Raw genomic sequence first — 22,144 nt, 5'->3', positions numbered from 1 at the left:
GAAGTACTCTCTCCGTTCCTAAATATTTGTCTTTCTAGAGATTTCAACAAGTGACTACATACGAAGCAAGATGAATGAATCTACACTCCAAAATATGTCTATATACATTCGTATGTGGTAGTCCATTTGAAATCTCTAAAAAGACAAATATTTAGGAACGGAGGGAGTACAAATAAAAACATGATATTTCTTTTACATTTGTGCAAATGAGCTGAAATTTGGGCGACCGGCTAGTGAATAATCTTAATTTTTCAATTGCTATTTTAAATCTAGCTAGAATATTTGTAAGCATTTCAAAAGTATTAGTTAAGTAAATTTTCGCTTGACCGAGACAGTAATAATAATAATGTAAAGAAAAAAAAAACAGACACATGATGCTGAGCGCCCTTGTGGACAGGCAGGCACTTGAAACGCACGGCATATGCACGTCGGAACCATCGCTGCCACGGTTCCACCGCCAGGCTCCCTCCACGTCCGTCCGAAAGCTGCACACATATCCGTCGATTGAGTGGGATGTGATGCAAGAAACCCCTTCGTCGTCACCCGCACCGCTCGATCTGCATGCATCGCCTAGCTAGCGGCTAGCTTGCACCCGACGCACGTACGCACGTCACCTACAATGCGCCTCCTCTTTTTTTTTCTTCTCTTGTGGCAAACACAATGCGCCTCTTTTGTACGCACATAAACAGGCAAGCAACGGAACGGAACGGGAAGGAAAGAAACACGCGCTCGTCTGATAAAAATGGCGATGATTAATTTCTAGCCTAATTGGTACTGGCGCACAGTACTATATATATTAAATTCGGCATAGGAGTGGATTGCTTGCTTCTTCTCCGGTCCTCCTGTCCATTTCTGATTTCTTCCTCTTGCAGTTACGGTGTCAGCTCCTTCCGCCGGTGGTTGGCCCGGATCAACTCACGCACACTCCTCCTCCTCCTTCCTCCTCTTGACCTCCCGCCAACCATCGCGCACGCAACATAAAAACTCCTCCAGCACTCGAGCTACACAACACAGCACTGCATTGCTCATTGCTGTGCCTGACCTCTCTATCGCCCCGTGCGCACGTCGTCATGGTGAGGAGAGGAGGGCTGCTGACTGGTGGGTATGGCGGCGCGTCGTCGTGGAAGGCCGGGAGGGTCATGAGGGCGGCCGTGGCGGCCTTCTTCAACGGCTACCACTGCTTCAGCCCCGTGGCGGCCATGCTCGCGCTGCCCTTCTCGGCCGCCGTGCTCGCGTCCCAGGCCGCGGCGTCATCCTCCTCGTCCTCGTCGGGGGCGGTGCTGCCCGGCGTGTCGTCGCGGCTGCGGGGCATGTTCCACGCCGCGGGGTTCCCGCCGTCGCCCTTCTTCGCGCTGCTCAACGGCAAGCTGTCGCAGACCGTGTTCACGTACGCGGCCACGCTGCCGGCGGCGCTCACCGTCCTGCTGCTCGCCAAGGCCTGCGTCGCCGGCGTGCTCCGCGCGGACCCGGCGCACGACCGGCGGCGGCGGGGGCGCATGTCGCTCCCGCCCTGCGGCGCCGTGGCGCGCGCGTACCCGGCGCTCGCGGCCACGCACCTCGTCGGCTCCTTCGTCATGCTCTCCGCCAACGCCGCCGCCTTCTCGCTGCTCTTCCTGGCCTTCGGCGCCGCCGACCTCCTGGGCTTCACCTCCCGCGCGTCCACGCTCGCGCTCTCCGCCGCGGGCGCCATCGCCTACTCCGTGGCCGTCGGCGTGGCCACCGTCGTCTGCAACCTCGCCGTCGTGGTGGCGGCCATGGAGGAGCGCTGCGCCGGGCAAGCAGCGGTGCTGCGCGCGTGCGTCCTCATCAGGGGCCGCGTGCCCACCGCGCTGGCGCTCGCGCTGCCCACCAACCTGGGCATGGCGGCCGCGGAGGCGCTGTTCCAGCTCCGGGTGGTGTCGCAGCGCCGGAAGGCCGGGCGGCTGGCGCCGGGCGTCGCCGGCGAGGCCTTCTCGATCGCATACATCCACGCGCTCTGCGTTGTGCTGGAGATCATCATCAGCTGCATGTTCTACCGGAGCTGCAGGAGGAGCGAGGCCGATGAGCTGAGAGAGCTGGAGCCCGAGGAGAAGGGCGACCTCCAGGCATAGACAGTAGCCGCGTAGCTTTCTGATTCTGAGAAACTCTTGGGAGGGTCTGATCAGACGGTCCAGAGAAACATACTACAGTAGTAAACTGGGATAGCTCTACATGATTTCCCTTTTTTCTGAATAGTTTCATTCGTTTGTTTCCTTTTTCTGTTGGCATGGAAATGAAATGTAAAAGATGGTTCTATTGTACAGCAGAAAAAAAATACCCCGTCAAACTGAAATAAATAACCAGTGGATTTTGCATCGTGCAAAAAAAAAGGGGGGAATGATATGGGTGGGTTCAGCATTCTGTACTTCTGTTTTGGTTGAAAACTGCCGGGTAAAGTTTGTTTCACATGCTGGACCAGCCATTGTTGAAGACATTATCTAGTACAGAAGAATATCTCAAGCTCTGCCCTGGCGATCACATCTGTCAGGTTTGAATTTCTGTGTTCGAACATAGGGCTTACTGCCAGATAAGGAGCATTTAAATTACAGCATTACTGCCAGTTTTACGGCAGAATTTTTTGGCCAGTAATGCTACAACTTCAACATAAAATGCAGTTCCATACACCACCACAGATGAAATGAGTGATTAGGGGACAGTGGAGAGGGCAGAAAAGAAGAGAGTGCAGTGTGAACTAGCAACAGAGGACCATTTTCCGTTTTGCACATCATCAGACAAAAACACTGAAGCTATCATTTCAGTTGATCAGGAGAGCAACCGCATATGTCATATGTTGCTCTTTCAAGACAGGGTTCATGCACAAGCACCTCGATCTCGATGCATGATTTGGCAACAAATCGAAAGCATGGCTGTGCGGAGCGGTTACAGAAAGATCAGTATATATATATTGTAGAATCACCTGGTTGAGCTACAGTGTTGTGTGTCAACCTATCTATCGTTTCAAAACCGCCTAATCTGTTGGTTGGAAAATTTCCTGTGGTAACAACACTAATCCTTTTCTATTTCTTCTAAACTACTAATCATTGCTTACATTCCTTTCATTTTCCTAGCTTACAACCACTGGCCTACTCCTGCTGCTACTGCTAGTGTAAAACAAATGGGGGAAAATCTAATAATAAGAAATCTGTACACATGGACCTACGTTAGGTGCTGGGTTAGCTTTGTACAGTGTAATGGGCTATCAAACGTGGATGTCCAACCGGAAGTATCTGTACGAAACCAAATAAGTGATTCTAGGTTAGGGTTATGCCGAGAAGAACATTTCACGAGTTAGGATGAAACAGAGCATATGCATAATTGTATGTTTACCTTGTCTTGTAGGCATGAGATGTCCCCAAGGAAGTCATGCATCTGGCGACAGTCGAGCCTCCTGAAGATCTGCATGGCTGGCAGAGGTCGTCTGCTGAGGAAAAACTGATGACCGTACCCAAGTTTCGGGACAGATATCATTTGAAGGGCGACCTTGGTGATCCTACATTTCCATCTTTCGATTTTACAGGAGTTCTGTCCTGGCTTGCCTCCTTTTCCGCTTCTTTCAGCGCTTTCTTCCTCTCAGCCTCGATCTGCTTGAGATTCTCCTCGTGCGCCTTCCGAAATAACCCCACAAAGGTCAGAAGGGTGGAAGCAACTGCATAGTTTTCAAGATTCAGTATGAGTAAGAGATAAGAGGGATATCGAATTACTAGCAAATGCTTGCTTTATTTTGGAGATAGATGAGGACATGCAAGGAGTTTAGGACATTGATGCCATTTTTTAACTTCAAAGTAAAAGAAAGACATTTAACATCGGTTAAATGATAAAGCAGGTCATAAATCGCATAAAAGGAACTGTTGTAGTTCATAGACATGTATGTTTTCCATTTGATATTTACTGGCTCAAAGAGAGCAAACTGAAGAGGGAAATAACTACAGCAGATCTGATAAGGAGCAAACTATAGGAGTATTCTAGAGGCAAATAAGCAAGCCAGTCAAGCAGATCAGACGATCAGGTAAATGGTGATCCCAACCAGGCAACCACTCAACCAGTATTGATAAAACTGGAGACAGGTAGCAATAAGCCAAAATCACCACAAAAAAGTCTAGCTAGGGGTACGTTGGAGAGAATCCTCGTTAATCCAGCCGAGGTTCAAAATCTCGCCCTTAGCTCGTTATAACATCAATCAATGAATCTCAAGAAGTTTTCTGAGCCCTGACTCCACACTTCCAGGTGAAGCATCAATTAACTTATTGCAGAAGAAAAACTGAAAATGTATCGTTGTCTTGGTGAAGGGCAGGTGCAGTCTGCCTATACCATTTTAAATCAGACCAAACACATCCATAGTCTCTAGTTTCTCAGTCTATCATCTTAGTGCATCAATGGTCACAACACACTATCTTCACTAAAACTTCACAAGCATAATTGGAAAAGGAGGAAATAAAATATACATTCATTCAGGACCATCTCAAATAGACTGATTCAATTGATAATTTGGCATGGAAATTACCTTGCTCAAAAGGGTATTTTGCAGGGTCTTCTCCAAAATAAAGGGAAAGTGCATCTGCACTTCTACCCTGTCAGCACTTGTACGTCAAAAGTGGACAAATTTGAAGTGTACACTATTAGTAATGAAAGCAGGGAGGGGCACGAAAGGCTTACTACATCAGCGTAGAGTGCTGATAGGGCACGTACATCAGCACCAGAATCATCAAGGAACTCCTTTAAAGTCTACAATGCATCGAAGCAACAAATATATAGAGCATCATACAAGAAAACGTTGAAAAATACAAAATAGCTACCAAAACACTTCATTAAAAGCAAATGGTCTCAGAAGGATGGGAAATGTACCTTTCGAAAAACATCAGAAACTGGCCCATCACTTTCTGAAGCAGTTAGTTCCTGTTCAACTTTCTCTAGCCCTTTTACAACTGCCTGCTGTTCGTCCGCCAATGCTTTCAATTGCAACTGTTTAAATAACTCCAGAATATTTAGTAAATATTATCAATGTAAGTCATCCATATTAGTCAGCATGCACAATACCTTCGAAGCAGCTTCCAAGCTAACTAGATCCTCATGAAAATCCAGTAGTTCTGGTGACTTTCCTGCAAGGGACTGAAGAACACTTAAACCAGTCATTAAGTTTTGAAGCATACTGTATATGAATGCAAAATATGCAGCATGAAGCCATGAACCAAGAAAAATATTGGCGATTGGTTTTCTTCAAATTTATAACACATTGTGATTCTAAGGTCCGCGTCTACGTTTACAACAACACCCATATCATGATCTACGATTTCAACACTAAACTAGCCAACTGTCTATAGATTCACGAGAGTTTGAATTATAAACAAATCTACATTACAAAAATAGGACCTGGTCGATAATAATATCCTGCGATTTGAAATCAATGTAAAATCATATCGAATTACTTATAACCATGATTCAGATTCTCCTTTGTTAATACGAGTATTTTCAGACATGGCCTAGTATATGCATACAGATAATTCCAATATTTTCAGGTTGAATTGCCTGTCTTTTTGAGGAAACTGTAGCGAGGCCCCAACAGTGAGCTTATTAATAAACAGAAAAATTACAAGTAATGTACAATATTTACTGGAAACCCTGTGAGTTGATCTCTACAACAAGATGGCTACATGGGATACTAAGCTAAAGAATCCAGCCAGTTAAGCATAGGGGTCTTAAGACTCAGGCTGCATTTGGCATTGCGGTTGATTATGATAATCCAGCTTTTCGGACCAGCTTTTGCCCCTTTTGCTGTTTGGCTAACCAATTTACCCTGCTTTTTTGGTTATTTTTTCGAGCAGATTATAAAATAAGTTAAGCTCATCACAGTTCAGCAATAGTAAACTGAGCCTTAGCCTACTTTTTAAACCTATACAAAAGTAGCTGGCAGTCCTTAAGAAAGTTAATCTTCCACGAAGCAGAGGGTCTACTTTGCTCAAAGATTACATTAGGGTAAAGATTTCAAGCAAAATGGCTTCGAGAAATAGGTGTGCCAACTCTTGAGATGTGCTCTATAGCACGAGGGAGGCCAATTAGTGTGCAGGTAATACCAGCAAGCCACAAGCCTTTCTTAAGTAATGAAAGAACAGATAATCGTGAGTTTCTAGAGTATCGGGTCCACAAAGCACGCAGATGGAACTGTCAAATCTAGTTCCTTCTGATTAACATGTCTCTGGTGTTAAGTCAGTCTTGGAGTAGGAGCCAGGAGAAGGCCTTGACTTTAGGATTGCACTTGCAGTTGCAGGCCCAGAGCCATTTAAGATGACATGGGTTTGGTGATCCTTGGAGACTTATTTAGTTTTTACCTTGGACAATTTTTTGACCCCAGATGCAGCTCCAGACATCATTACTGAGATCATGAAGGTAGATTCTGTTAAGATGTTGATGAAGGTAAAGCAGCTCATTGTAGGCTTGACTAGAAAGCAGAAGGCGAAACATGTGAAGGATATTGACAGCTAGGCTGATCATCCAAAAAGCAAAGCTGGTCATTTATGGTGAAAGAGTGAAGTCTGGCATAAAGCTCACAGGGAGGCCGCTTGATTCAAGGATCGCGTACAAAGGAGATGTTTGCCACCTCTATTAATATGACATCTGACGATTCTTTTTCACTTGTCACAAAGGCCCAGGGGCGAAGCCAGAAAAAATTATTGCTGGTGTCATATTTGTAAGTATAGTGGTAGCATTGCGTATTTGTAAGAGTATCTTGTTACCTCTAAAGTAGGCTAGTGAAAAATCATTGGTGTCATTTGACACCATTGACCACATGCTAGCTCCGCCCTGTGAAGGCCGAAGACATCAACACCACCAAAAAGAACCCGCATGAGTGGAAGGAGGAGGTGATGCTGTTGTCCTAACAGAGAGGCTGCTCAATTCAAGGATCAATTAAAAAGGATTTTTTTTGTCGCCTCTATTAATATTTGGCGATGCTATTGTACTTGTCACGAGGCTGAAGACATCACGCCACCAAAAGAACCCACACGAGTGGAAGGATGGGGGTGCTGTTGTCCTCATAATATCACCATACCAGGCTAACCCATGGAATGTTCTCCTTACTGTAGAATGTATGAAGTGTTAGATGTGTATAGTTCATTGTGTACATCCCCATTGTATAAGGGGCTTTTATGCACTTTACCACATCTGTATATGTACTGGCCTTTGGCCCTCAGTAAAGCTTAGTTGCTCACTTATCCAACATGGTATCAGATGCTAGGTTAGCCTCGCTCTCCCGCACGATACAACTCCGTGCTCCTCCTTCCTAGCCCACCTCGTCTCCGGCCACTCCCGCTCGATTCCGGCCGATTTTTCCGGCCGCTCTCGACTGCTGCTGCACCCTCCGCCACCGCCTGCTCCTATCCAGGCCGTCGTGGCTGCACCGGCCCCTTCTGGCGCGCTGCTCCCGCCCGGCGGCGTCGCTCCCGTCTGGCCGCGCCGCCTCTGTCTGGCCGCGCCGCTCCAGCGTGAAGCCGCCGCTCCTGGTGCTCCTGTCCGGCCAGCGCGAAGCAGCAGCTCCTGTCGCTCCTGTCCGGCCAGCGCGAAGTCGCCGCTCCGGGCGCTTCCGTCGCTCCCGATTGGCCGCCGCTCCAGGCGCCGTTCGAGCCTGACCCCGGGTCAATCCCCGGCTGGGCCGCCTCGCTCGCGGGCTCTGCTTCTGCTAGATCGAGCGAGCGCTCTCTCTGCCCGATCCCGATCCCGATCCAGTTTCTGGATCCGTTGACTTATCCAAAAAAAAAGCTGCAGAGTGATGTCCTCTTCGGGCTATGTTGCGGTTCCTCGGTGCTCGGTGATCTTTGATGGCACCAACTATTCTGAGTTTGTGGGCTTCATGCGCATCCATATGCGTGGACTCCTTCTGTGGGGTGTTCTCTCTGGCGAGGTCCCTTGTCCACCATGCCCGGTTGCGCCAGTGGCCCCAATCCCACCAGTGCCGCCGGTCCTTGCTGCTGATGCTTCTCAGGCTGCCCGGGATGCTGCCAAGGCTCTGGATGATGCTGCGGTTGATGCTTATGATCAGTAGGTATCCGCTTATTCCGATGCTCTCTCTGTATACCGGGATGATCTGTCTGCTTACACTCAGTGGTGCAATGATGATGCTCGGGCTGCTGTTGTTCTCACTGCGAGTGTGCTCCCTCAGTTTGCCTCAGAGTTTATGGGACTTGGCACCGTTGCAGCGATGTGGTCTTACCTCTGTCAGCGCTATCAGCCCTCTGGTGATGCTCTCTACCTATCTGTGGTGCGTCAGGAGCATGCACTCCAGCAAGGTGATTCTTCCGTTGATGAGTTCTATTCACAGTGTTCTGCCATCTGGCGCCAGCTTGACTCTCTTCGGACAGTTGTTTGTGGAACCTGTCGTTGCTGTCAGACTACTCGTTCAGATCTCGAGTTTCAGCGGGTCCATGAGTTCTTATCTTGTCTTCGGTCTGAGTTTGAGCCTAGACGTGCTCACCTGCTTGCTCGTGGTCGTGTTCCTATCTCCGAGATACTTGCTGAGCTTCGTGCTGAGGAGACCCGCCTTTGCTCTGCTGGGTTGCTTCTGGTTCCGTCAGTATTGGCCGCCCGGGCTCCTGTGTCGTCTGCTCGCCTCAATGCTCCGCCGCTCCTGCCTTCTCCTCCAGGGGGGGGGTGAGCCGTCCTCCTTATGCTGAGAAGGGCACGTCGCGCCGTGACACCGTCTGTGGTTATTGCTCCCGGTCAGGTCACCCAGAGTCTGATTGTCGCCAGAAGAAGCGTGACCAGAGGCGCTCCTCCTTCTCCAGTGGGACTCCTGTGTCCTCCTCGACCCCGTCACTCACTGACCAGGATATTGTTCGCCTCAAGCGTCTCCTTGCTTCCTCAGGCTCCTCGTCGACTGCTTTCGCTGCTGCTGTGACTGCATCCCCTTCCCACCATCACCGGCATCTACACAGTCAGGTACATCTTCGTGGGTTCTGGATTCTGGAGCCTCCTTTCATATGTCCTCTGATTCTTCCGCGTTGTCTTCTCTACGACCTCTTGATTCGCCTGTTAATGTTCTTACTGCCGACGGCACATCTCTTCCTGTTGCTAGTCGTGGTGTTCTTTCCACTCCATCTTTTTCTGTTCCGAGTGTTTCACATGTTCCTCGCCTTACCATGAATCTTTTTTCCGCTGCCCAACTCAACTGATTCTGGTTGTCGTGTCATTCTTGATACCGACTCTTGTTCCATTCAGGATCGTCGCACCAAGGCTTTGGTTGGTGCTGGCCCCCGGCGCCGTGAGTCAGAGGGCCTTTGGGAGGTTGACTGGCTTTGTGTTCCTTCCGCTGCCACCACTTCTGCCAGCTCTCATGCTCTTGCTGCCTCTTCGTCTGCGTCCTTCCAGCAATGGCATCATCGCCTTGGTCACATCTGTGGCTCTCGCTTGTCTTCTTTAGTCCGTCAGGGCCTCTTAGGGTCTGTATCTGGAGATGTCTCCTTACATTGTAATGGTTGCAGACTTGGCAAACAGACTCAGCTACCTTATCCTACTAGTGAGTCTGTATCTCAGCGTCCTTTTGACTTAGTTCATTCTGATGTTTGGGGTCCTGCTCCCTTTGATTCGAAAGGTGGTCATCGCTACTATGTTCTGTTTATTGATGATTTCTCTCGCTACACTTGGCTCTATTTCATGAAATCTCGTAACGAGGTTCTCCCTATATACAAACGCTTTGCTGCCATGGTTCACACTCAGTTTGCCACGCCCATTCGCACTTTTCGTGCTGACTCCGTTGGAGAGTTTATCTCTCAGCTGTTGCGTGGTTTTCTCGCGGAACAGGGTACTCTTGCCCAGTTCTTGTGTCCTGGTGCTCATGCTCAGAATGGTGTTGCCGAACGAAAGCATCGCCATTTACTTGAGACGGCTCGTGCGCTGATGATCGCTGCTTCCCTTCCACCCCATTTTTGGGCTGAGGCTGTTTCAGCATCCACCTACCTCATCAACATTCAGCCATCGACTGCACTGCATGGTGGTATTCCTATGGAGTGTCTCACTGGTCGCTCTCCTGACTACTCAGCTCTTCGTATGTTTGGATGCGTGTGCTATGTTCTCCTTGCCCCCCGAGAACGCACCAAACTGACTGCTCAGTTAGTTGAGTGTGTTTTCCTTGGCTACAGTGATGAGCACAAGGGCTATCGATGTTGGGATCATGTGGGTCGTCGCTTGCGCATCTCGCGTGATGTGACTTTTGACGAGTCTCGTTCCTACTACCCACGTTCATCTTCCTCGAGTTTCTCTGTGGACGACCTTTCTTTCCTTCTCCTTCCCGATACACCTCGCTATGTGCCTCATGTGTCACCCCTTCCTCCAGCACCTCTCCTTTCTTCTCACTCACCACCGACCACGTCCTCCTCCACCTCTCCACCATCATCTCCAGTCCGTCGCCCTCTCTCACCGTTTCCTCTCCACTATACTCGTCGATCTCGTACTGAGGATGTCTCCTCTGACGAGCCTCCCACCTCTGGTGCACCCCCTCCCACGCCTCCTCCGGTTCACAACCTCCGTGCTCGGCCTCGCCCCCCCCCCGCCTGATCGCTACTCCCCTGATCGGTACGGTCTCTCTGTTATTGCTGAGCCCACTTCCTATCGGACTGCCATGACTCAGCCTGAATGGCAACTTGCGATGGTTGAAGAGCTTGCTGCTCTTGAGCGCTCTAGCACCTGGGATCTGGTTCCCCTTCCTTCCGGTGTCCGTCCCATCACCTGAAAGTGGGTCTACAAGATTAAGACTCGCTCCGATGGTTCTCTTGAGCGCTACAAAGCTCGTCTTGTAGCTCGTGGTTTTCAGCAGGAGCAGGGGCGCGAATATGATGAGACATTCGCTCCTGTGGCCCACATGACCACTGTCCGCACTCTTCTTGTTGCGGCTTCTGTTCGTCAGTGATCTATCTCTCAACTTGATGTTCAGAACGCTTTTCTCAATGGCGAATTGCGTGAGGAGGTTTATATGCAGCCACCACCGGGGTACTATGCTCCTGATGGTATGGTTTGTAGACTTCGCCGCTCCCTCTATGGTCTCAAATAGGCCCCTCGCGCCTGGTTTGAGCGCTTCGCCTCTGTGGTGACTGCCGCTGGTTTCTTGCCCAGTGATCATGATCCCGCGTTGTTTGTTCACACGTCTCCTCGTGGTCGGACTCTTCTCCTTCTCTATGTTGATGACATGATCATCACTGGTGACGACTCTGATTACATTGCCTTTGTTAAGGCTCGCCTTCGCGACCAATTTCTCATGACTGATCTTGGTCCTCTTTGCTATTTTCTTGGGATTGAGATCTCCTCGACCTCTGATGGCTTCTACATCTCCCAAGAAAAATATATTCAGGATCTTCTTGCTCGCGCTGCTCTTGGTGATGAGCGCACAGTTGTGACTCCTATGGAGCTCAACGTTTAGCTTCGTGCCTCTGATGGTGACCCTCTTCCTAATCCCACTCGCTATCGTCACCTCGTTGGCAGCCTTGTCTATCTGGCTGTTACACGCCCTGACATCTCCTATCCTGTCCACATCCTGAGTCAGTTTGTTTCAGCCCCTACCTCTGTCCACTATAGTCACCTCCTCCGTGTTCTGCGATATCTTCGTGGCACGATCTCTCAGCGCCTTTTCTTTCCCCGCTCCAGCTCTCTTGAGCTCCAGGCCTACTCTGATGCTACCTGGGCTAGTGATCCCTCTGATCGACGCTCGCTGTCTGCTTACTGTGTCTTTCTTGGTGGCTCTCTTATTGCCTGGAAGACAAAGAAGCAGACTGCAGTTTCTCGCTCGAGTGCAGAGGCTGAGTTGCGAGCCATGGCTATGTTGACGGCTGAGGTGATCTGGTTACGGTGGTTACTTGAGGACTTTGGTGTGTCTGCTACTACCTCAACTCCTCTACTGTCCGACAACACCGGTGCTATCAGTATTGCGCGTGACCCGGTGAAACATGAGCTCACCAAGCACATCGGTGTGGATGCCCACTTTGTGCGTGCTGCTGTGTAGGATCAGACCCTCGCTCTTCACTATGTGCCCTCAGAGTTACAGCTGGCTGACTTCTTCACGAAGGCACAGACTCGAGCACAGCATGGGTTTTTCCTCTCCAAACTCAGTGTTGTTGATCCACCATGAGTTTGAGGGGGGGGGTGTTAGATGTGTATAGTTCATTGTGTACATCCCCATTGTATAAGGGGCTTTTATGCACTTTACCACATCTGTATATGTACTGGCCTTTGGCCCTCAGTAAAGCTTAGTTGCTCACTTATCCAACAGAAGTCTGACCATGAGCGCATCATTCTGTACAGACAGAACAACAACAGCACCCCCCCCCCCCCCCCCCCCCCCCCCCGCTTTGTCTTTGCAAACCATATTCAAGGCTGCAACTGGATTCATATCGACCAGAAAAATCGGATTTGCCTCTTGAGCCAGAGCGCTGTGAATTACCAGTCATCAGATGGCCAGGTGAGATCAGGAAGCGCTGAGAGCACCACGGGACTTCATGGGATGGCAGGTGGGGCATGGGAGGCAAGAGATAAAGCCTATTTAGGCTGTTGAGTCGATTTAGGCTATTTATCAGTTTATGCCAATACACATGTATGTTTACACAAAAGAAATTGTGTATTCATTTCGAATTGAGGTGGGCCTGCCCCTGCCAATCAAGCACCCCTCCTTGTTCTCACTTTGCTTATCGACTCTCGAACATCCATCCTCTACTGCACCTTGCCATCAGGTTATCGTCAATGGTGTTTGCCATCCCCCATTCTCAACTGGCACAAAGCAGATCATTGCCAAAACACAAACTAGTTTGCATGATCCGGATTGGGGTTCTACGTGGATAGCCATGAATCAGCTAACTATAGAATGATATTTTCCTCATTTTTTAATCAATCAATGTCGGCCAATTATTTCCATACCTTGCAAAGAAAGTGCATTAGTGTTGTTCTACTGCTGGTTGCACGGGTCTCTACAAGTTTTAGGATACTGTCCAAGCGGAAACCAACAGCCTGGCCTGCACGGGAATAGCAAAAAAGAAATTGAAATTAAAATTAAAAAGAAGATACGAGGCAGAGGATAAAATTGTTTGGTAAACAAAAACCCCTGAAGATGCAATAAACTGGTATTGATACAGTTTCAATCTACTCCCCAAAATAGTACCGTACAATAGATAGTTGGAGCATTCTTCCCAACTAATAGTCTAACAGGATAGTTAGAAATCAGCAAAGACATTACCTCTTGGTGTCCCTTCATTTAATGTGTTCCCAATTAACAGAATGTTCTTCATGATCACCTTCAGCTTCTCAGAGCCTCTGAGCTGATTGGCATATCAGAAATGAGTTCTCGCGTGCTAAACATGAATACTGAATGTGAGAAACCTTAGTTGTTAGAATGTTTACCTCCTCACAAGCCGATGCCACGGTCAGCAAATTCTTTCTAACATCCCTAATCTAAGCAGGAAATAAATAAGTGGAGAGTGAGAAAGCCATGAACAACACAAATGACCTTAATCTCTAAAACTTAACAGTGTATGACCTGTGTCTGAAACTGAATCTTGAAAGCAAATATCCTAAACTTAGATTCAACCCTTGGCACCTTCATCAATTCTAGAAAGAACTGCATATATAGGAGAAAGATAAATAGTAAGGTAAACTGAGGTACAAATGTAAAATGTCATTTAAAACTTCAATTCAGATAAAATATGACCAGAGAAATATATAAGAGAAGGAAGCTATAAATTATGTGATAAGCAGGTAAACTTTGATGAAACATGATATTTGCATTAGAGTAATGCGTGTAAGCCAAAAGATATAGCTTTACCTGTTCACACTTTCCAAGAGTTTCCTTGTCTCCTGTGAAGTTCTGCCAGCCAAATTTACAAAATACGTAGAAAAAAACTTGTTCATGATTATACTAGAGACAAGGGGAAAATTCAAGGAAGTGTTAGTTTGGAAACAACCTTTAGAAGCTCCATTTCCTCTTTTGTTGGGCAAAACTTTATGAGATTTTCAACCTGATCAGCATCTAAAACTGAATCGTCCAAGGCCAGAGCAGCACTCTATTATGAGCAAAGAAAGTAAAGACATATCGGTAGAGAAAGTAGACTATATAAAAAAAATCTGATATACAGTCACGTGACTTAATTATGAACAAGAAAAAATGATTTCTGATTATTATTATTGCGGGAAGATTTTCTGAATTAACAGCGCAACTTAAACTTGACCCAACTTACTAACAAGCCAGAATTAATTGGTGCAAACTTCACATAAAATATAAGGAGATGTTTTAAAAAATGAAGCAGCTTACATAAAATATAAGGAGATGTTTAAAAAACTGAAGCAGCTTAGCCGTGAACTGAGTTCTCAAGTTCATCAAAATAATGTGATTCTGAAAAACAAATATGCCAAGGACCTCCAAGCAATTTTTCAGGTGAAAGAACCCAGTGGCAAAAAAATTACTAAAACTCATTGATAATTTATTTGAGTTAGTACCCAATCTTCATGCTAACACTTAAATAAAACTGATGAAAACAAGCTATGCTGGATCTTCAACACTACCTAGAAAGAACTTGAGCAATCAACAGGATTGCCCTTCCAATGACAGTATGTGCCCTCTTTGCTACCATGGTTGCTTATGGTGTTTGTCTTGCTGGCTTTGCTGCTAAGCTCCCTTTCTTGTATGTATGTTTGCTCTTACTCAATGAAATTATATGTGCATGCGATGTTTGCATGTTCTCTAGATACAAAGAGACAACAACTAGTAGGGAGATACTTACCATCATCTCGGAGAGTGGCATTTTAATTTTTGTCAACATGATCTCTGTGTTATTTGCCCGTCGTATATCAATCTGTGGATTTTTCAAGGACACCAACAAAACTTTCAGGGTTTTATTTGCACCAGAGGGACACAAGTTTTGTTGTAAGAAAGAAAATACAACTAAAAGAGTCCAATGCAAGCAGTCAGACAAGCTACTTTGAGGTAGCAAAAAATAAAGACATGCTACGAATGCAAAACCGAGTGAAACACCACCTATGCTCTTTCCTTACAGTAAGTTAGTTCATGAGAAAGGCCGTCGCAACGTGCATGTTCTCAACTTTACTATGACTTCAGTCTCACATTGTAACTTGGAGGAGGTAATTTTACACTACTTTCGTGCATGACCTTACATGTGACACATCATATTAAAGAGCAATCATCACGTATTGCTTGTTTAAACCTAAAGTAATTAACATACTATGAAATTGAATAGAGTATTGCACTCTGTCTGCGCTGTAAAAACCTGTCCTCTGAAAGGATATTACAGGGTTTATTAATGAAGAAAAGGTACAAAAAATCATGATGTTGACATGCTATGCACCATAAACTTTGATGCCACTAAAAAATTCAGTGGCATAGCCTAGCTAGATGAGAGAGACTGAACACTGGCGGCGCTTTTGCTTATAGTATTTCAAATTGTTGGAGTAAGTTACCAGGTGAATTTTATCGGTTTTCGAACCAAGAGATTTTCCAGCCCCTTCTGATTTCGAGCCGCCTTTTGTCTTTGGAGCGATAGTGAAAAGAGACGCCAGTTCATTCACATCGAACTCGGAATTGCTGCATAGATGGTGCTATCAGTTAGCAGAATAAGAATGAACGTTAATTATATATTTTGCGAGAATTGAGCTGATAGCGACATTTTCTTATCAGAGCATTTTACGAGAATTCATATCTTCTGGATCAAACAGTTGAAATAACAAAGAGTACCTATCAGCATCTGCTTGCTTTTGAATTTCTGCCCATACACTTCCTTGCATTGCTCTTGTTACTTTGACCCAGTGCAGTGGTTTTAGAGATGACTTCCGTGTTACAGTAAGTGAGGTTGCGCCCAAGGAACGAAGACCTCTTGCACCAGGTGGTGGGGGGCCACCTCGTCCACCAGGAGGTGGAGGGGGGCCACCAGGTACTCCAGGAGGTGGAGGGGGCCCACCAGGTACTCCAGGAGGTGGAGGGGGCCCACCAGGTATTCCGGGGGGCATTGGAGGAGCAGGTGCACCTGGAGGGGGAGGGGGGCCACCTACTCCTCCATGCCCTCTAGGAGGAGGTGGTGGCGGAGTCCCGCCATATCCTCCGGGAGGAGGAGGAGGAGACGGAGCTCCACCTCGAAATCCTGCGGGAGGTGGAGGAGTTGGAGTACCTCCTAGCCCTCCAATAGGCGGTGGTGGAGGTGGAACTCCTCCGATTCCTCCAGGTGGAGGAGGAGGTGGAGGTGCCCCTCCATATCCTCCGGGAGGTGGCGGCGGCGGCGGTGCAGCCCCACCAGAGGCTCCAGGAGGTAGCGGAGGAGGTGGAGGTGCCACTTGGTATCCTCCGGGAAGTGGCGGCGGCGGTGGAGCCACTCCACATGGTACAGGAGGTGGTGGTGGCGGCGATGGAGCCCCTCCATGCACTCCAAGAGGTGGTTTTGGAGGTGGAGCTCCACCTTGAAATCCATCTTGCAGTGGAGTTCCTTCTCGTCCTCTAACAAGTGAAGGCAGTGGAGTTGTTTTATTTCCTTCAGGACAAAGTGGAGGTGGAATTCTTTCCTTTTCTTCACAAAAAGTAGTTGGTGGAGGAATTGGAGCTCCGACTTGACATTCTGGTAGAGTTGGAGATGGGCTTCCTTCAGTAGGATGAGGAGGGAAATTCCCAGCGCTCTCTCTAGGTGGAGGTGGTGGTGGCAGCGGAATTCCAGCATCCCTTGTTAGAGGTGGAGGTGGAGCTATTACATGATCCTGGGAAATGGAAGGAGGCAAAAGTGCTTGATGTTGTCCAAAAGGAGGTGGTGGTGAAGGTGAGGGTACATCATGCCTTTTAGGTGAAATTGGAGGCAAAGGGCAAATTACTTCATGTTCTCTAGGCGGAGGTGGAGGAGGTGGCGGAGATGGTGGTGGTGCAGACGGGGATGATGTATCATTTATATGAAGAGCTGGTGGTTGAGGTAAATGGGGAGATGACAAGGATTGTGTTGAGGGTGTAACTGAAGGTGAGGGCAAAGGTTGTGGAGGTGGCAAAGGCGGGGGTGCAGGTGGTGTTGAAGGTGGGTGACAGGGTTGAGGTGTAAGTATATCAACAGGTGAAATTCCCCTATGCCAGCTGGGTGGATGTGGTGGGGTTGGAATGGTTCCATGTTCTTTTATACGAACTGTGGAGGGTGGGGTTTCATTGATCAGTTCATGCCGCGAGAATTCCTTGCATGCTTCCAAAGGAGGATCTAAAGGCTGTTCATGAGGTACTTCCTCTTTAAGTTTTGAACTTGAAGGATCATTTTCTCCAAGAGGTGGAGGTGAAGAGAGGGGTTGTTTTCCTGGTGCTGCTGCTGCTGCTTCTTTATATGAACAATCTGAAGAAGACTTTGAGCTTATAAGTGGTACCGATTCACTATCATTACATGTAATTGGCAATGGTAGTTGTGGCAGTGGGGGAGGCAGGGGTGGAGGCTGTGGTGTACTATGTTGAGAAGTTTTGGGAGATAGAGAATGAGGCATGTGAAAGAAATACTTTGTATCTTCACTGGTAGTTGGAACATCCATGTCAGTTGATATATTTCTTCTGTTTGCTACTTCTGCGTCTATAAAATCAGAGGCTCCTAAGAGAAAGTCTGTCATCACTATACTACTTTTGGATGGTAAAGTTAGAGAGGAAAAACCTAGGTCGAGAATAGTTTGTCTATGAGGACTAGAGGAGCAAGACCCCTTTTCTCTTTGTGCATGATGAGATATTGAGGTGCTTGAATTATTTTGAGTACAAAGAGTATGTGAAGGAGGAGGTGGGGGTGGGGCTGGAGGGTGAGATGCATACCTGTTGGGAGCAGGCAAAGATAGACTACCTGGATGTAAATCTTTTCCGTGTATCTTTGCTGGGTAAGGTTGTCGAGGTGGTGGTGATGGTATCAAGGGAGAATGAGGGTTAACATGTTGTTGACGGTTGGCATGTAATAATGGAGAATAGGAAGTTGACATCTCTATATATGCTTCCAATGAAGAAGATGAAGGTAGAGATGAAGCAGTTTTGATTGGTCGTAGATGGGGATTTACTAGAGATGATACTTCTGATGATCTTAGAGAAACATCCCTTCCGCTTGTAGAAGGAACAGAGTTCTGATTAGATTCTGTTTGCAATGGAGATAGAAAGGACAAATCTGTCGATGATGAACGGAGCACATTACGCCTGGGAGAATATGGTGCAAAAATACGTTGTGTTGACAAAGGAAGAAAAGTTTTTTTATTTAGCACCAGTCGAGACGAGTCAGCTGTAACTGTACTTGCACTGGCATGAGTTAGAGCGTCATTTGCTTCCAGGCTAAATCCTTCAGATAGCATATTCACAGAAGAAATATTCGAAGGTTGGCCTGTCGAGCTGGATACTGAAGCTTCCGTTCCTTCTGTTTGTTCTGCAGATCCGTTATTATTGGAAGCATCAGACTGCTTAATTTTTTGCTCACTGGAACTTAAAATCAGGGTAGCACTTGTGCTCTGCAGGTGTGGCCTCCCTAACAATGCAGGCTCCACTCTGTTATTCTCATCTGTGGGTTCAATCACTAGTACGTTTGTGCCACTGATGCTAGGTTGATCCGTGTTACTGTTGTTTTCTTGTTTGATGCCATTGACAGAAGTAACACATTCTTCTCCTAGACTATCTCCCTCATCCTGTTTGAGAGCAATGTCAATGTTAAGTCCTGCAGTACTATCAGCCTCTGTCAATATAGTGCTTTCCGAATTGTGGACTGCATTGCCTGATTCAATCTCGCCCTCCAGCACTTGTTTTGGAGTGGTGACTTCAGATATGATTACTTCTTTGATCATCTGAATGTCCTTTGGACTATTGGTTTCCAATATAATCACCTCTTTGACCAGCACATTATCAGTATGACTCGAGTCTTGCTTGGGATCCACTGTCCTGTCCTGCCTTGAATCGCTGTTTTCAACTGTGCAGCCATCATCTTTATCTATGTAGGTAGCAGAACTTGAATTGCTGCTGTCTCTGCCTCCATCTGTTGTACTTTCCAAACTTGACACTACTCTCGTTATATCTTCGTGCATAATATTGGTGTCAACAGATGTGCATGCATTTTCATCATTTAGTATTCCAAATGACATATTCATGTCATTGGTTTTACTTTCTGGTGATCCACCAATATCATCACTGCTCAGCTCAAGACTGGAAAATGGCGAGATTTTCCTGGCTTCAGCGCTTAAAGTACGATCTGAAGAAGCTATGGAACGAAAATCAGCATCCTTGTGTCCATCATGTAAGTCAGGATTACTGAAGATTTCCTCTGCTTCAAAGAACTCATCAGTAGAGCCAACTTCTATCTCATCCCCACAGTCGTCGTCATCGTCGTCGTCATCATCACCGGATGCAATTTCGGAAGACGCATCAGATTCAGCATCAAACTCTGAAAAGAGTACCTGGTTCAGGCATGCACTTGCAATTAACATTAATCGATTTGATAATAAGTAGCCCCAGACATGTAAGAAAAAAGCACGGCCTACCTCTGCTTTGAAGTTCTTTGTGAACCGGTAATCAGCATCCCAAGAGACATCAATGTGCTCAAAGTTCAACTGTAAAATGTGAGACTGGATAAAGAAAGTATTGAACATCACCCTAAACATTAGCCTTTCATTTTCTAGGCCATCATCCACATGCAAGCATTCAAGGACCACATCACCTTGGACGCAGGATCCCACATTTAACTTCACCGGCATGTTGTCTGCCTGCAACGGTAGTTAACAAGTAACTAACACAAATAGCATAATGATCAAGAACTAAGCTGAGCTTGATGGTACCTGTCTGTAACGCCTAACATGTTTCTTGGCTTTGAATGGTGTTGCAAGAGCATTGCGACCTCTATCAAGCGTTAGAATATCCTGCCCATATACTCGAACTATTGGCCTACAACCACCTACTCCATCGAAATTTGGTACTCCTCTAAGAATTACACAATCCAGGGTGAAAGGAATAGGTTGTGTGGGCAACCCCAACGCGTAGTCCATTCTGCATATGTACTGTAGATATCGAACATGAGAAGGCTGTGGATTTAATGTTGTTAACATCTGAAGAAGCTCCTTGGGTGCTTGCTTGTACACCATGTCCAGAGTTCTTTGCTCCCCATTGTATTGTTTCCGGTACAGAAGAAGAGCTGCAAGCATAAATGCCAACACTGGCCATCCGCCTTTCTCACAGTGCATTAGCAGAATATTTTGCTTCCCTTCAAACATAAGCCACCTCTCGCTCAGCCTGAGGAAGTGGATGATGATGTCCAAAGGAAGCAATGGGCATCCTAAGTATTGGCAGGGGTAATCTTTGACTGTAATTCTGTACAGGGAGAACAAGCCTGAAACCAGACTTTTTCCTTCATCTCTGAAGTTTAATACCATCAATGAAGAATCTGCAAACTGCTCACGGAGCTGCAACACAATGCTGTCCAGATAATTCTTGTATTTGAATTGATCCATGGTTTCTGTCGAGAAGCAACAATCGAATACTGCAAGCATTGAACAGACCAGTCATTTTCTCTTCATGTCAAACTGGACTTGTAACTGTAAGCATATTCACGAAGATTTTAGCAGCATGGTGCAAGGCTGGCAGGCACTACTTGTTGAAAACAATCAGATATGGGAATAGCAGCACTACATGATAATTTTTGGAGCCTCTGTTCTCACAGTTCAGTAAAAAAATTGAAGACCTATACAACTCACAAGATTTAAGTGTTTGATTGGAAAAAGGAGTGGCACATTCATGTTGTAGTTTTGTCTCCCGCTTCAGTCTTGTTCTAGTTCTCAAATTATAACTGCATGATAGTGATCATGCGCCTGTTGTGCCTTAGTTATACAGCCACTTGTTCTTGTCCATAGGTTAGAACAGCACATTCATTTGCATTGGCCTAAGTAAACTAGAATGGCTTTAAAAAAAGAAGCTAATGCAGCACGTACATAATGTATACATTAGTGATAAAATGTGGGGGTAAAGAATAAAATCTTGTACTAGCAGTTTCTTCCCGTATAGACCAAATTATTACGTAAAACAGCTAAATTTATGAGGCTAAAAGAGCTATAATAATAAAAAATCGCGAGCAATTCCATGCCCCCTTGTATCCTTGGCGAATTGCCCCAACATTTCAAGAGGACGAGGCAGGCAGGGTTACCGTAGACGCGGTCTGCGATCTCGAGGAGCCGATCCGGCGGCTTCCGGTAGAACAGCCTCCGGAACAGCGCCATTTCCTCCTCCTCCCCGTTGCCGCCGTCTCCGGCGGCCTAGGCTGCGGCACCCCCCTTCCTGATCGCGTCCGCCTGCTCAAGCGCAACCAGCGACCGAGGAGCACTACCAAGGACGCCTCGCCCGCGCCGCCGCGGCCGCCGGCGACCCCACGACCCAGCTCCGGCACGCGACGCGCGCGGGGGGAGGCAATGCGCGGCGGAATTCGCCCCTCGCTAGGGTTTCGCCCTCGTATTTTTCCTCAAATTTTTTGGTGCGAAAAAATCTCTGGTTTTTTGGGGTCGCTGCTAATTTTTTGGTGTTTGAGGTGGCGGAGAAGGAAGCGGAAGGAGAGGAGAGAGAGAAGGAAGAAAGGAGGGAGGAAGGAGGAGGCGGCACGAGACGGAACAGCAGAAACTACGGCTAGTCGGCTCGGCCCGGCTGTTTGGGAGTTTTTTTTAAAACAGTTTTGCTAAAGCATATTGCTCTCCAGCCTTTCGGCCCACCAGGCGGTGAAAAAAAACCGCCTGCGGGCGAACTGGCGCAAGTTTGGCGCGTGGGGCGATTTCGTTCCCAGTCGTCATTCATCAGGTCGCCGCCAATATTGCGCGAGGTCGATGAAATTACGTACAAATTTGTACAAACTCGGCGATCTGGTACGAACTCAGCGAAATTTCATTGAAATTTGTAAAAAAAAAGTAAAAACATGCAAACAACGGCAAACTACGCCACACTAGCCACTGCGCCTCGTCCACCGTCTGCCATCTACATGCCAAGAAGCATGTAGAAACGGGTGTAGTCGCCGCCGCCGCCGCCGCCGTCGTCGCGCGCCCCGCCGGAGCCACCGTCGTCCCTGCTGCACCCCTGCCCAGGGTCGCCGACGCGCGGGGCATTGGACGGTCCGGCCTCGTCCTCCTCGTTGCTGTCGAGGACGATGACGACGCCCTC

At 47.3% G+C, this 22,144-nt stretch overlaps 2 protein-coding genes across 2 annotated transcripts; one reads left to right on the top strand and one right to left on the bottom strand.

Annotated features, from left to right (window-relative positions):
- The first annotated feature begins 732 nt into the window (after nucleotides 1–732).
- Nucleotides 733–2,219, top strand: LOC123110633 (uncharacterized). The gene has a single exon (XM_044531194.1). It carries the CDS (start codon nucleotides 1,071–1,073, stop codon nucleotides 2,088–2,090), a length of 1,020 nt encoding a protein of 339 aa, XP_044387129.1. The 5' UTR covers nucleotides 733–1,070; the 3' UTR covers nucleotides 2,091–2,219.
- Nucleotides 2,220–2,360: 141 nt separating this feature from the next.
- LOC123114683 (formin-like protein 12) lies at nucleotides 2,361–21,518 on the bottom strand. The gene is made up of 18 exons (XM_044536122.1): nucleotides 21,147–21,518; nucleotides 19,789–20,486; nucleotides 19,495–19,716; nucleotides 15,728–19,410; nucleotides 15,454–15,577; nucleotides 14,760–14,831; nucleotides 13,944–14,042; nucleotides 13,805–13,846; nucleotides 13,520–13,600; nucleotides 13,384–13,434; nucleotides 13,220–13,301; nucleotides 12,904–12,998; nucleotides 5,053–5,124; nucleotides 4,861–4,977; nucleotides 4,672–4,740; nucleotides 4,520–4,586; nucleotides 3,346–3,664; nucleotides 2,361–3,245 (listed from the first exon to the last, which is right to left on the bottom strand). The coding sequence occupies exons 1-17, from the start codon at nucleotides 21,217–21,219 to the stop codon at nucleotides 3,483–3,485; spliced, it is 5,829 nt and encodes a 1,942-aa protein (XP_044392057.1). The 5' UTR covers nucleotides 21,220–21,518; the 3' UTR covers nucleotides 2,361–3,245; nucleotides 3,346–3,482.
- Between the last annotated feature and the right edge of the window lie 626 nt (nucleotides 21,519–22,144).

The sequence above is a fragment of the Triticum aestivum genome, chromosome 5B (genome assembly GCF_018294505.1).
Source record: "Triticum aestivum cultivar Chinese Spring chromosome 5B, IWGSC CS RefSeq v2.1, whole genome shotgun sequence".
Classification (NCBI taxonomy): domain Eukaryota; kingdom Viridiplantae; phylum Streptophyta; class Magnoliopsida; order Poales; family Poaceae; genus Triticum; species Triticum aestivum.
The sequence above is the reverse complement of the archived record's forward strand: the minus strand, read 5'-3'. Positions and strand labels throughout refer to the sequence as shown.